We start from the raw sequence: 13,721 nt of genomic DNA, 5'->3' as shown, positions 1-13,721 counted from the left end.
AAATTAGTTCAAGAAATTTATTGTTTCATAAATTTTTCACTGTTTTCTTTACAAAAGGAAAAAAACTGTGTTGATGCGACAAAAAACCAAAATTTACGAAAGTTCGTATATCGAATGTTTACTTTAATTGCCTCAACCAGATCGAAACCTCTTCACCATAACGATCGAGCCAGTCTTTGTTATTGTCCATATACAAGTTGGCATAAAACGGAATATGGTCGGCAATCAGTTTTTGTTCGTAGAGAACATTAAGCAAATCAGTAAACTGCAAGTACATTAACCAGTATAATTATCGAATCTGTTGCACTTCGTCTATTACAAGTGCAAAAGACCAGTCGAAAATAAACTGGTATGGGACCTAGCAAGGATCTCTTCTACCAAAGAGTAATATTTGCACACGCTTGTACAAGGTTTATAGGAATACAATAATGTGCAAATGTGCACTTCGAACGACTCAAACCCTTGCTACGTAAATAACTATAGTTAACTAAATGGATTGCTTACCCTATTTCTCATTGCCAAACTGACTAGATGCGACATACCTATATTCGTGTAGAAGGAAATTTATATAAAAATTTGTGATTTGAACAGTTTAACAGTAGAATGGTTCATTGTAATCTCGTTTTATGTCTCTATGACTCTAGCTAGTTTCTAAAAACAAAGTTGGAAACTGCGATTTCCAGATTACCCAGGTTATATTACCTGTTGCATAAACCGAAATTTCAACCAGCTTAAAGATACATACCGATGATGACGTATTCGAAATTTGTAAAGCCAAAATTATCGAATACTTCTTGTGTATTTTCCACCAAGAAATCCAACGCCATTTCTAAACCTAGCAGACCGTTTTGATAGACCGAAGTAAAAACTTTGTACGCTTCACCAGGTCTATATTCAATCCCACTATTATTTGTAGCATCCACAGTGGATCTCAGCAATTCGTTCAACAGTCTAGTAGATGTTGAACAACCCAAAGATGCACTTAGCAAATCTCGATCGCTTGCATCATCAGTGGACAACATTTTATTCCATACGAAGTAGAAATCAATAAATCTGCCATTACGTAATGCAGCACAGTAAAGAACACTTCGGACATTTTGGTGGAATTCAACACCCGTTAGCATTAGTTTACGTAATTCGCGTGAAGCATCACGACGACAACGAAATGAACCCAAATTGCAAGCCTACAGTAAAATGAAAATTTGTAAAGTTGAAGTGACTGTAAGAAATGTATACCCAACCCATTGAATAGCTAGGGGTCGTGAATACTTCCGAAGCAAAGGCTCGTCCGGAATGTCACGAGGGCCGACGGTATCATACAAATGCTCGATTAGAGACCTGATGAATTCCTATGAATCAAAATCATTAGAAGTCAATTTTAGCAAGAACATTGTTGCCAGAAATCTTACAGCGAGTAGAGGATAGTCTGCATGTCCGGAAAATGTGCGGGCGATGGTTGTAAACGCGGTAATCGCTGGATACCAGGATGCGTATTCATTATCCTTTTTCAAAAATCGGACAATGTTGAGAAATTGAGCATAGGTCAATCGATCAATTAACACAAAATTGTATGCATCATCAATGATCTGAGCCCGATTCAGGCGATGGAAGAGCCTAATATTCCTTACCATTGCATCGGCAAGCAGTTTATAATTGGTATCGTCATAGAGAACTCTATAATATCCACTAGCCTGTTTGTTCAACAACAACCAATTCCTTGCGCTTAGTGACGGTATGGTAAACTCCATATCTCTCGTCGGTGGAAACCAAAAGTCTGGTGTAGTAACGTCTGAGCTAGGATTATTTGTTGTAGCATAGTTGACCGGTATCCAAAATGTGATGTTGTTTGGTGAATTCGACTGGTCCGAATAGTACCGCTCCTGGGACAGACGTACAGTTCTAGCTCCGATTTTGGAATCATAGTTACGGCTAACTTCAATCAGCGGGAATCCAGCTTGACTTGTCCAAGAGAACATGACGGTTGGTACGTCGATGTCATTGGGAACAGAGTTATCCTCATTTACTGCTATTTCCATGAAACGGAAGACATCTTCTTCCGAAGCAATGGAAAAGGCTCTGTCATTTAAGTACAGTTCCAATCCTTTCAAAAATGTAGACTCTGTAAAAGCGTGCAGGAACATTTGAACAATACAGGCAGCTGTAAGGATATTTTAAAATGAAAATCGAAAGTTTGTCTGTGCAGATTGAATGGCAAAAACCTTTAGCCGATGTCATTTGACCAAAGAGTCCAGTAACTAAGTCATGATGTTCGATATACATATTCATTGGAGGAGACGTCTCTAGCGCATCGTTACGGAAAGTATCTTGCAATGTTCGGACAGTAAAGTAATCAATCGTATTCCAATTTGGGTACACCTTTAATGTACAAAGTCATTGATGCTTGTAGTCGTAAAGAGCAACCTACTTACCATGTCCATAGCTTTGTTTTGGAAATAACTGGTGAATCCTTCACTTAGCCTGTTGTGTGTACAAGATTTATCGAAAAGCAAATAAAAATTAAGAGAATTATCTTATGAGCATCATACCACATGTAAGTCCACCATGAGGGCGACACGAGATTACCGAACCATTGATGTCCGTACTCATGAGCAACTGCAGATACCACATCCATTTTGTTAACATAAGTTGATGTATTCTCGTCGAATAAAAATAAGTCTTCTCTGTGGAATATTTTTGAAAACATTTTGTGAGAAGTCATTTTAGAGGACTTCGAAAGTTTATACGGACATCAACGTAAGTATAGATTGGCTCATAAAGTGGAAGAAAAACGTTTGTGAAATTCTATTCAGTAGTTTGAAATGTGATTTAATGTCAACATGATGGGTTTTTAGGAAAGTGTTTTAGGATTTTAAGAGAAACTTCAGGTTGAGTTCCATTGGTTATGTATGACCTACATTTGAACTGTTACAGATATTGCATCACGTTGCAAACATGGATGCATGTATCTCATAATGTTTAAAGTGGTTTTTATCACTCGAATTTAACTATATACAAAAATATCTATAGAAGTTGCGTGTCTGAAAGCTTGAACACCCTTGATGTCGGGTGAACCAAAAACTTATCAAACAACGTCTCTCACCAATCGGCCACTGAGATACATAAACACAGTGAACAAATAATTTTCTAATTGTCTAGAGCCTATTCTGTCTTGCATAATTTACTATTGCCACAACGGCTACACTAAAAATTACTGATTTTCATAAAATCTTATTGAACAAGCAAAAAACAAAATTTTCCACCATGGCGCTGAAAAACAACATATACCAGAGCCCCAAAGAAAATTAATGTTAGTCTATTAACAGCAGAAACAACTATAACAAAAAAACAACTTTCAACCAAATATTCAACTCATCTCTTAACCTTGTACTCGCCCACTCACTCATTTTGCTTCGTTTTAGTGAATTAAACTTTTACGTACAGATAGGTGATAAGTCCCCAATTCTCCATCGCTCCATATCTAAAATCGGGAAGTGCTATTGAATCCAATTTCGGCAGTGGATAACCCACTCCGAAATAGTTAATCATTTTATCGAGCATCGGTTCGCTAATTTGGAATATCAAGTCGGTTTGATTCATCGCCGTTGGCCTAGCATACACTCGCTGCAATATTGGTCTGGATGGACTCCCGGATAAATGTGGAAAATTCGACACAACGAATGCCACTAAGTATGTTGAAATTGGCGGTGATGTTTCAAAAACTGTTGTAACAGATCCATCCGCACTGAACAATTTTTAATTTTCAACAAATAAATAATCGAAAAACGTGAAAAAGAAAATTACTTTTCCACTCTGCTTGTGTCTGGCATATTCGATAGAGCCTCGTAGGACGCATCGTGAGTTATGTCGACTTGTACGGTAGCCTTCAATCCTGATAAAACCATAGAAACTTATAAAGAAACGAGACTACGACGACATGGACAAAAAAATTCACCAACCAGGTTCATCATAACAGGGAAATGCTCGCCTAGCCGAACCGGTTTGAAATTGAGTTGCCTAAGTTGTAAGAGTAGTGATTAATTCCGACTTCAAAATGTAAAAAGATTTTCGTCTAATTACTGCCAGCCAAACGGTAGCTCCAGAGTCATTAACGTACGACGATCGATAAAAGCCAAGATCATCATCCCGTAAAGTGCCTGTGTATTCAATGCGTAACGAATATCTCTGTCTTGGATTTAAATTCACACTGGTCGGAATGGTTAAGAAGTCCAACGTTGAATTGTATTCGAATGGCTCAATAGGAATCAAGCCATCTTCAGACGATAAGCGAATATCGCCAATTATGAATCCATCCTGATGAATCGTGATAAAATCGGTCGATTCTGTTGGCCGAACATCCACACTCAGAATGCCAGTGAATGTGAAATTACCCTCGTGTATCCATGTTCGCAGGCTGATGTTGTAATGCTCGGGTACAGTATTGTTGGGCAGACGGAAATTAAGGCTCGCCGTTTCACTGGTGGCTATTAATGAAGCACAATGGATACTGACTGCCGTTAATATTGTTAATATGAAGATAGCCTTGTAGAACATCTTGAGAGAGTCTTAACTGACGATCCGATCAACGGTAACAATGGTTAATTCTGAACTAAACTTGTACACATTGCCATTTTTCACCTGCTTTTTTCGGTTTGAACATTATTTATTCAGGTGCACACGATAGAAAATTTTGCTTCATATTTAACTAAAACAAAACATAATGAACAAACTTTGAACAAAGATCTTAAAATGTTAGGTGACGCGTAGGATGTAGCGGATTTTTAATGTCTTGGGTCAGGTTTTGTCCTGCACCCAGTTGTTTTTTGTCTGCTGACTCCTAATGAGGAAGGAAAAGGGGACATCCAAACGACGTCCACTATTAATCAGTGTTATGAGACAAAAAATAATTACTCGGGAAATATGCGTATTTTCGTAACTTAAGGTTGCCGCCCTATTTATGGGAGCCGGTCATCCATTTTACACCTCAGCAAATAATGTATACATAGTCATTAATTAGGACCTGTAATTTTTATGTACGAGAGATAGTAATTCATAGTATTCATAGTAAATTTTATCATTCATAGTAAATTCGGTACCAATTCAGAAAAATGAAAGTACTGATGGAACTCCTGCTGTTACCGAATTTAGTGATTAGAAAGCATTTCGTTTTACAAATGATTTTGCTTGGTTGAAGAAGGCACAAATAGTAGAGAATCTCTACTAGAGATCTCATTCGCTCATTATATGCTGCAAGCATATCGAGTCTGCTTCATTAGTTTCAAATTTATTTTTGTCATTCCGTCTTAAGAAATAAATTTTCACCTAACTAACTAACGGTTCTCAGTGCAAAACTTCTTCTTTAAAAAATGAACAATTGTTTCTCATCAAATTAGTTCACAAAATTTATTTTTTCATACAATTTTCACTTTCTTTACCAAAAGAAAAAAAAACTGATGCGACAAATTAACCAAAATTTTCGAAAGTTCGTTACATCGTTTACTTCAATTGTCTCAACCAGATCGAAACATCTTCACCATAACGATCGAGCCAATCTTTGTTGTTGTCCATATACAAGTTGGCGTAGAACGGAATATGGTCGGCAATTAGTCTTTCTTCGTAGACAGCGTTGACCAAATCAGTGAACTGAAAGCAAGACAATGGTGCTTTAAAAAAACACAAAACATTATGCTTTATCAGTTTCATCATAAATTACTATTGAACTAATGAGCCATACCTCATCTCATTATTTTTCTTGTAACTATCGATAAAAGATGATGTGAATTTGTACTCTTCAAGGTTGATAGTATCATACTTAGATGTAACGATTGGTTATCAAGCGACAAATCTACACCTACCCTCCCTAGTCGTTTTTACTTAAATAACTACAATAATTGCTTACCCTATTTCTCATTGACAAACTGACACGCTGCGACATACCTACATTAAAGGGCATAAATAAGTTTATTGAAATTTAATTTTTCGTTGTAATCTCAATTTCTACATAGATAGCCCCAATACTCAATGAAAGTAGATAACAGGTATGGTCGATCGCCGAATTCGTCTTAAACGCACTCACATTTTATGTCAAAATAATATGAAAATGAGTGCGTTTAAGTACGAAAATCAAATTTTTATGTCCTCTGGGCCGACAATAGACCATACCTGTTTTACACTTTCATTGCCAATACTTGGATACTTGGAGATAGTTTCTAGGAAACTTCGTATGAGGCTGTGTAACGTGAATACAAGCAATTTCCTTCGAAAATCACCTGTGCCTAATAACGTACAAAACGAGATTACAACGAGCTTAATAATACATACCGATGATGACGTTCTCGAAATTTGCAAAACCAAAATCATCGAATACTTCTTGTGTATTCTCCACCAAGAAATCCAACGCCATTTCCAAACCTAGCAGTCCGTTTTGATAAACAGATGTAAACACTCTATACGCCTCACCAGGTCTATATTCGATGTCATTGTCATTTGTCCCCTCCACAGTAGATCTCAGCAATTCCCTCAACAGTCTCCGAGATGTTGAACAACCCAAAGCTGAACTGAGTAAATTTCGACCGGTTACACCGTCAGTGGACAACATTCGATCCCACACGAAGTAGAAATCATTTGAATTGCCGCTACGTAATGCGGCACAGTAAAGAACGCTTCGGACGTTTTGATGGAATTCAACACCCGTTACCATAAGTTCACGTAATTCACGTGCAGCATCACTACGACAATGAACTGAACCCAAATTACAAGCCCATTGAATAGCTAGGGGTCGTGAATACTTCCGAAGCAAAGGTTCGTCCGGAATGTCACGAGGGCCGACGGTATCATACAAATGTTCGACTAGTGACCTGATGAATTCCTATGAATCAAAATCATTAGCAGCCAATTTTACCAAGAATGTTGTCACAAATCTTACAGCGAGCAGAGGATAGTCTGCATGTCCCGAAAATGCGCGATCGATAGTTGTGAAGGCGGTATTTGCCGGATACCAGGATGCGTATTCGTTGTCGTTTTCCAAAAATCGAACAATATTGAGAAATTCGGCATAGGTCAATCGATCAATTCTCGCAAAATTGTATGCATCATCAATGATCTGAGCCCGATTCAGGCGATGGAACAGACTGATATTCCTTACCATTGCATCGGCAAGCAGTTCATAATTGGTATCGTCATAGAGAACTCTATAATATCCACTAGCCTGTTTGTTTAACAACAACCAATCACTTTCGCCTAGTGACGGTATGGTAAACTCCATATCTCTCGTTGGTGGAAACCAAAGGTCTGGTGTAGTAACGTCTGAGCTAGGATTATCTGTTGTAGCGTAGTTCAACGGTATCCAAAATGTTATGTTGTTCGGTGAATTCGATTGGTCCGAATAGTACCGCTCTTGGGACAGACGTACAGTTCTTGCTCCGATTTCGGAATCATAGTTACGGGTAACTTCAATCAGCGGAAATCCAGCTTGACTTGTCCAAGAGAACATGACTGTTGGTACGTCGATGTCATCGGGAACAGAGTTATCCTCATTTACTGCTATTTCCATGAAACGGAAGACATCTTCTTCCGAAGCAATGGAAAAGGCTCTGTCATTTAAGTACAGTTCCAATCCTTTCAAAAATGTAGACTCTGTAAAAGCATGCAGGAACATTTGAACAATGCAGGCAGCTGTAAGTATTTTTTTTAAATGAAAATCGAAAGTTTGTCTGTGCAGATTGAATGGCAATAACCTTTAGCCGATGTCATTTGACTAAAAAGTCCAGTAACTAAGTCATGATGTTCGATATACATATTCATTGGAGGAGACGTCTCCAGCGCATCGTTTCGGAAAGTATCTTGCAATGTTCGGACAGTAAAGTAATCGATCGTATTCCAATTTGGGAACACCTTTAAAAGGTAAGGACATAAGTGTTTGTGTTCATGGAAAAGGGAAACTACTTGCCATGTCCATAGCTTTGTTTTGGAAATAACTGGTGAATCCTTCATTGAGCCTGTTAACAATTGATTGAAATATTAACCGCAAAGCAATTAAATACTATCTTATTGAGTGTCATACCACATGTAAGTCCACCATGAGGGCGACACGAGATTACCGAACCATTGATGTCCGTACTCATGAGCAACTGCAGATACCACACCCATTTTGTCAGCATAAGTTGATGTATTCTCGTCGAATAAAAATAAAACTTCGCTGTGGAACATTTAGAAAACATTTTGTGAGAGGCGATGGGGTAATTTTTGAGGAAGCAACGGAAGCATATAGGTTCCGCAAGAGGTTTTTCTTTTTTAAATATAAAATGAATTGTGAAATGTGATAATCGTATCATGCGATTCAATGGATCGAGTAGGTCCCGTAGATCCCGTAGATTTACGAAGGTCTTTTAGGGAATGTTTTAGGGACGTCTATACATCATATTAACGCGTGAAACATGAAACAGATTCTTAAGTTACCGAAGAAAAATCGATCACGTATTTGCACTCTCAATCTCTCAATCTTGAACTTGCACTTACTCAATACCTTCGCTTCATTGAACAAAATTCTCACTTACAGATATGTAATAAGTCCCCAATTCTCCATCGCTCCATATCTAAAATCGGGAAGTGCTATTGAATCCAATTTCGGCAGTGGATAACCCACTCCGAAATAGTCAATCATGTTATCGAGCATCGGTTCGCTAATTTGGAATATCAGGTCGGTTTGATTCATCGCCGTTGGCCTAGCATACACTCGCTGCAATATTGGTCTTGATGTATTTCCGGTTAAATGTGGAAAGTTGGACACAACGAATGCCACTAAGTATGTTGAAATTGGCGGTGATGTTTCAAAAAATGTTGTAACAGATCCATCCGCACTGAACAATTTTTAATTTTCAACAAATAATCGAAAAACGTGAAAATGAAATTTACTTTTCCACTCTGCTTGTATCTGGCATATTCGATAGAGCCTCGTAGGATGCATCGTGAGTTATGTCGACTTGTACGGTAGCCTTCAACCCTGATAAAATCATAGAAACTTATAAAGAAACGAGACTACGACGACATGGACAAAAAAATTCACCAACCAGGCTCATCATAACAGGGAAATGCTCGCCTAGCCGAACCGGTTTGAAATTGAGTTGCCTAAGTTGTAAGAGTAGTGATTAATTCCGACTTCAAAATGTAAAGAGATTTTCGTCTAATTACTGCCAGCCAAACGGTAGCTCCAGAATCATTAACGTACGACGATCGATAAAAGCCAAGATCATCATCCCGTAAAGTGCCTGTGTATTCAATGCGTAACGAATATCTCTGTCTTGGATTTAAATTCACACTGGTCGGAATGGTTAAGAAGTCCAACGTTGAATTGTATTCGAACGGCTCAATAGGAATCAAGCCATCTTCAGACGATAAGCGAATATCGCCAATTATGAATCCATCCTGATGAATCGTGATAAAATCGGTCGGTTCTGTTGGCCGAACATCCACACTCAGAATGCCAGTGAATGTGAAGTTACCCTCGTGTATCCATGTTCGTAGGCTGATTTTGTAATGCTCAGGTACAGTATTGTTCGGCAGACGAAAGTTTATGTTCGCCGTTTCACTGGTGCTTATCAGCGGAGCACAATGGATGCTCACTATCGTTAATATTGTTAAAATGATGAACACTTTGTAGAACATCTTGAGCGAGTCGATGTTCAATTAAAACTGCTGAGACCGAATGTGGATCTTCGTCCGGCACAGATTAGCTAAATCATAATCTTTTTCGTGTGACTTCGATGTTTACTTACAATTTTACCGTATTGGTATTACGGTACGGTTGATAAGATTAAACTTCTTTTTTTTGAAAATACGTTTGATAAACACACATCGCGACCTGACTGGATTGATTGATTTGATGAAATTGATGTCGATAAAACAATAGCTTATTGTCTGGATGCTTTTTAAAGAAATTTGGAAATTTTAATGTTTTATTTCAATGACAATTGCATTATTGAAGTGCTTATCATTTTAAGCTAGTGGATTACGGTTATTGAATTTCAAATGTTTCTGAACGATGATGGTTTGGTTGCACTTCTTTTACGTGGAGACGAACTTTTCATATCAATGACGAATCAATTGGAAGACTTATTAAATGGAAAAGTTCGCTTTTGGATTAAGAAAAATTAAATTTTATTTTGATTCTTCTTCATTGGCGTTAGTTAAATGGAGATTGTTTGAAGCAACAAAAATTGTTCTGCTTCAATAGAATATAATGAAACTGTGATAAGAACATATTTATTCATCATAAAGCATACACAAAATTTCACAAAAAGAAAAACTTCATCCAGACGGGATGATTCAAGAAATTTAATTTATTTATCAAAAGAAGAAGAATTTCGACATTAATTTGGATCATTTCCATAAGAATCTTTTGAACCACAAAACTAATTGAATCGCAACGTCAGTAGCCACACTTCCAGACATTAAGGAATGGCAATCCGGATAGACTCGAACTCTGTAAGACAAGAAAAAGGCAATTCAAAAAACTGTGATTTTGAAAGCAAAAATGGAGAACTTTGCCACTTGAATGTTTGTATTACTTACTCGGTCGTCTTGTTGTAGGCTTTTAAGGTCCGATAGAAGTTCATTCCTTGACTCATAGGTACACGAAGATCTTCCGTTCCCAGCAGTAGTAAAGTGGCTGCTTTCACCTTCGATGCATGAACGATGGGAGAGGCGTCAAAAAGTTTTTGAAAGTCGTCGACATTTTTCGCGGCAGGAATAAATGTTTTCATCGTACTATCAGGAAAAGCGATTCCACTTTCTGCCATACACCTTCCAGGATACAAAGTTGGTCGTGAGTTGAGTTAAATTTTGAAGTGTCTTTGAAAAATGAAATTCTTTACCAGTCAACAATGTCCGATGTTCCAATCATGACATTCAAATCGATTACAGGGTTTAATAAAACAGCTGCTTTGTAGAAGTCCTACGAATATTTGACAAGTCATGGGCAAATTGAATTCAAAAGAAGGTCTGAACTAACTGGATATTGACCGCTAAGGTGTGCCGCAAGAAAACCACCGTGTGACCCACCATACAGACCAATTCGTTCGGAGTCGATGCAAGGCGTACATTTCAGTGTTTGTTGAACGATTTCGTGACAGTCCTCTACATCAAGTTTACCAATCTTTCCCAGCAGGTCATCAGTCTCATCTTTCTTTGATCCCAAACTACCAATGTAGTTCACCTTCAACAAAGCGAATCCTGTAGGGTGTTGATTAGTAGACAGGCTTTTTACGTTCAATATTAATTTTAGCACCTTGCCGTAGGATTAAACTTAGTTCGTTATTGAACGCATCAACAGTTACAGCATGTGGTCCACCGTGTGGCATAACGACCAGCGGAACCACTTGGTTTTCTGTTTTCTTTGGTCCAATATAAATTGATGGAACTGTAGCTTTGCCGTAAATTTTCTTGATCTCGAACTGATCATGTCCTTGTACGCTGAACGTTGAATTAGTGATTTGAGCGCGTTTTTGGACCCCGCCACCATATGTAATCAATTCGACAAACGGTGTCGATAGCGTCGAGCTTCGCGATACTAACAAATAGTTGTGGCCGATCCAAAGAAGTGCTCGAATTCCAGGAGATTGATCAACAACAGTTTGTAATTTTGCCTCACCTAAAATGGTCAACACATTTCGTATGACTTTGGATAAGGAAAGGATATGAGTTCCTGTGTTCTACCTTTAGACAATGAAATAGCAAACAAGGCCATGTCACCGTCTTTGAACGAAATTACAAAAAAAGAGGAACCATTCGGAGCCCAACAGCATCTAGGAAAGTCTGCATAGATGGGAATATCTTCGGTAGCAGATTGATAAATCACTTCAGGAATCTAAAAGAATCAAACATTAAAATCAGAAATCGCTGCTTCGTACTTTGATGAAAGTGTTAAACCTTCGGATCTTCCAAGGATATTCCCATAATGTCTCTAGATCGATTATGTGGCGCGTCGACTGCCCTCTCCTGCCAAATGACATATTCAGAGTCTGGACGGACTCTTGGTGAAAATGCAGCTTTGTCAATGGTACTTAGGAACTCTAAAATAGATAAAAAGCTCCTTACAACAAACTAGCCGATGAATTCACAAAATTGTTTTACTTAAATTCTTTCCGTCCACATTCACCTGGAATATTCGACTCGGTCTGTTATTGCACGCATAAAGTCCAAGTCGCCATGGAGGAATTGCATACGATGTGCCAACTATTGATGTGTCTCCGACCCATTGTATATCAACAGGAAATTCAGAGTCATTTTGAGACAGCTCAATCAATTCGAATTTATCGGATTCAACGTCCAGAACAACAATTACGGAAAAATACATGTCTGGTAATTGTTCTCCCCACGTTTGACGGAAGGCGTATTCTTCGCCCTAAAATGGTTAGAAGTTGCATATACGGAACGGGGAGTAAGTTTTCGTTTTTCATCGGGAGGTTTCACCTTCACATCCTTTTTCTTGTCGTTTATTGTAATATCATCAACCGTCTTGACGTTGGAACTGAAGAATGGTTTTGCTTTAGCCACCTTCTTTTCTGCTAAATAAGCCAGCTTCTTAGCAGATTTATCCCAGACCATTGTCGTCCCGAAAAATCCTGCATTTATTTAATGATTTTAGTCATTTGTTATCTGCGAAACACCAGTCCACCCACCTGTCGTGTACATATTTTTGTGCTTATCAAGTTCGCTGAGATCATAAGACTTCAACAATGTATTTTCTCCCCAAATCTCTAAAATTTGAGACTTTTGCGCGGATGATTTGTCTGCTTTCTCCACAAGAATTGCCTTTCGCGTTCCACAGGAGGAAATGCAAATTTTCTTCCTATCAAAATGTTGAACCAATTACATCCATTATAAAACCCATTGGTCGCTGCGACAAACTTACGCATCAATTGGAACCGATTCAGCGGTAGCCATCAATAACTCATCGGTAACGAGCGCTTCCTGGCCTTCTGCCCAAATCAGACTGCTTTTCAGCACGGAAAAGTGACGTTGAAACGAAACATTTTCCTTCTTGGCGAAATCCAAAACGGACCAGTTAGTTGAGATCTTAACGAAGTCATTGTCTTCTACAAAATGTCCGCCACTGATTGCAGGAATTCTGGTCACATCGACCCAATCGTTCACCACATCGTCGATGGTATTTTGGTCTAGTGGCGATGTCATGTCGGATAAACTTTTCATTCTGGCAATTTGGACAGTGGTTGTTGTATTAGATTTTTGATCGCTCTGTGCACTGCACCAAGGTATTTTTCTCATTGAATTACATCTTCTAGCAACTCACCGCTTTGTAATAGTGAACGTTCGATGTTTGATGCTCTTAATATTAAAACGTAAAACTTTGTCAATAATTTGTGTCCCTACAAGCAACTTTAAGGGAGAGTTTAAATAGCCGGCTAGCATAAGCGTAATGATGGTAAACAATGTTGACAATGATATAAGATGCTGTCAAAGTTAATCCGACCCACTCTCTCTCTCCCTCTTCTGTCTGTCATGAGATCCGACATTTTTTTTATAAGCATCTGCCGCACTTCAATTCAAAAATGTCCAAAGGAAGTCGATTTTTGTCGAGTTGCAATCGATTTTTGAATATCTAAAAGTCAAATAAACATCAGGCAGGGGAAAGCGCCCCATTTTAGCACTTTTAGAAAGTTTAGAAGTACTAAGACGCTCCTCCACATAGCCTATACATATTAATG

The 13,721-nt window shown here is 38.3% G+C and overlaps 2 protein-coding genes across 2 annotated transcripts; both read right to left on the bottom strand.

Annotated features, from left to right (window-relative positions):
- Positions 1-85: 85 nt before the first annotated feature.
- LOC119081104 lies at positions 86-9,751 on the bottom strand. Its single transcript, XM_037189844.1, has 23 exons — positions 9,187-9,751; positions 9,066-9,123; positions 8,911-8,998; positions 8,553-8,855; positions 8,060-8,194; positions 7,946-7,994; positions 7,734-7,890; positions 6,923-7,671; positions 6,319-6,865; positions 5,897-5,934; positions 5,497-5,640; positions 4,078-4,563; positions 3,957-4,014; positions 3,802-3,889; positions 3,440-3,742; positions 2,547-2,681; positions 2,430-2,478; positions 2,220-2,376; positions 1,410-2,158; positions 1,242-1,349; positions 746-1,184; positions 505-542; positions 86-265 (listed from the first exon to the last, which is right to left on the bottom strand). Exons 1-23 carry the CDS (start codon positions 9,658-9,660, stop codon positions 119-121), a joined length of 5,499 nt encoding a protein of 1,832 aa, XP_037045739.1. The 5' UTR covers positions 9,661-9,751; the 3' UTR covers positions 86-118.
- Positions 9,752-10,294: 543 nt separating this feature from the next.
- On the bottom strand, positions 10,295-13,470 carry LOC119080617 (acylamino-acid-releasing enzyme-like). Its single transcript, XM_037189019.1, has 12 exons — positions 13,307-13,470; positions 12,908-13,207; positions 12,675-12,844; positions 12,466-12,617; positions 12,127-12,397; positions 11,923-12,065; positions 11,710-11,860; positions 11,282-11,644; positions 11,006-11,226; positions 10,869-10,948; positions 10,567-10,797; positions 10,295-10,477 (listed from the first exon to the last, which is right to left on the bottom strand). Exons 1-12 carry the CDS (start codon positions 13,423-13,425, stop codon positions 10,375-10,377), a joined length of 2,304 nt encoding a protein of 767 aa, XP_037044914.1. The 5' UTR covers positions 13,426-13,470; the 3' UTR covers positions 10,295-10,374.
- Between the last annotated feature and the right edge of the window lie 251 nt (positions 13,471-13,721).

The sequence above is a fragment of the Bradysia coprophila genome, unplaced genomic scaffold, assembly GCF_014529535.1.
Source record: "Bradysia coprophila strain Holo2 unplaced genomic scaffold, BU_Bcop_v1 contig_350, whole genome shotgun sequence".
In the NCBI taxonomy this organism is placed as follows: Eukaryota; Metazoa; Arthropoda; class Insecta; order Diptera; family Sciaridae; genus Bradysia; species Bradysia coprophila.
This window is presented reverse-complemented; position numbering and strand designations above follow the sequence as displayed.

Coding starts and splice junctions, on each gene's coding strand:
- LOC119081104 (XM_037189844.1), bottom strand. CDS start 9,660: ATGTTCTACAAAGTGTTCATCATTTTAACAATATTAACGATAGTGAGC. Junction 4,564..5,496: donor TCTGGTTGAGACAATTGAAG/TAAACGATGTAA, acceptor ATCGTCAGTTAA/GACTCTCTCAAGATGTTCTA. Junction 2,682..3,439: donor TGGGGACTTATCACCTATCT/GTACGTAAAAGT, acceptor AATATTCCACAG/AGAAGACTTATTTTTATTCG.
- LOC119080617 (XM_037189019.1), bottom strand. CDS start 13,425: ATGCTAGCCGGCTATTTAAACTCTCCCTTAAAGTTGCTTGTAGGGACA. Junction 12,398..12,465: donor ACAAGAAAAAGGATGTGAAG/GTGAAACCTCCC, acceptor TAACCATTTTAG/GGCGAAGAATACGCCTTCCG. Junction 10,949..11,005: donor ACCTTAGCGGTCAATATCCA/GTTAGTTCAGAC, acceptor AAATATTCGTAG/GACTTCTACAAAGCAGCTGT.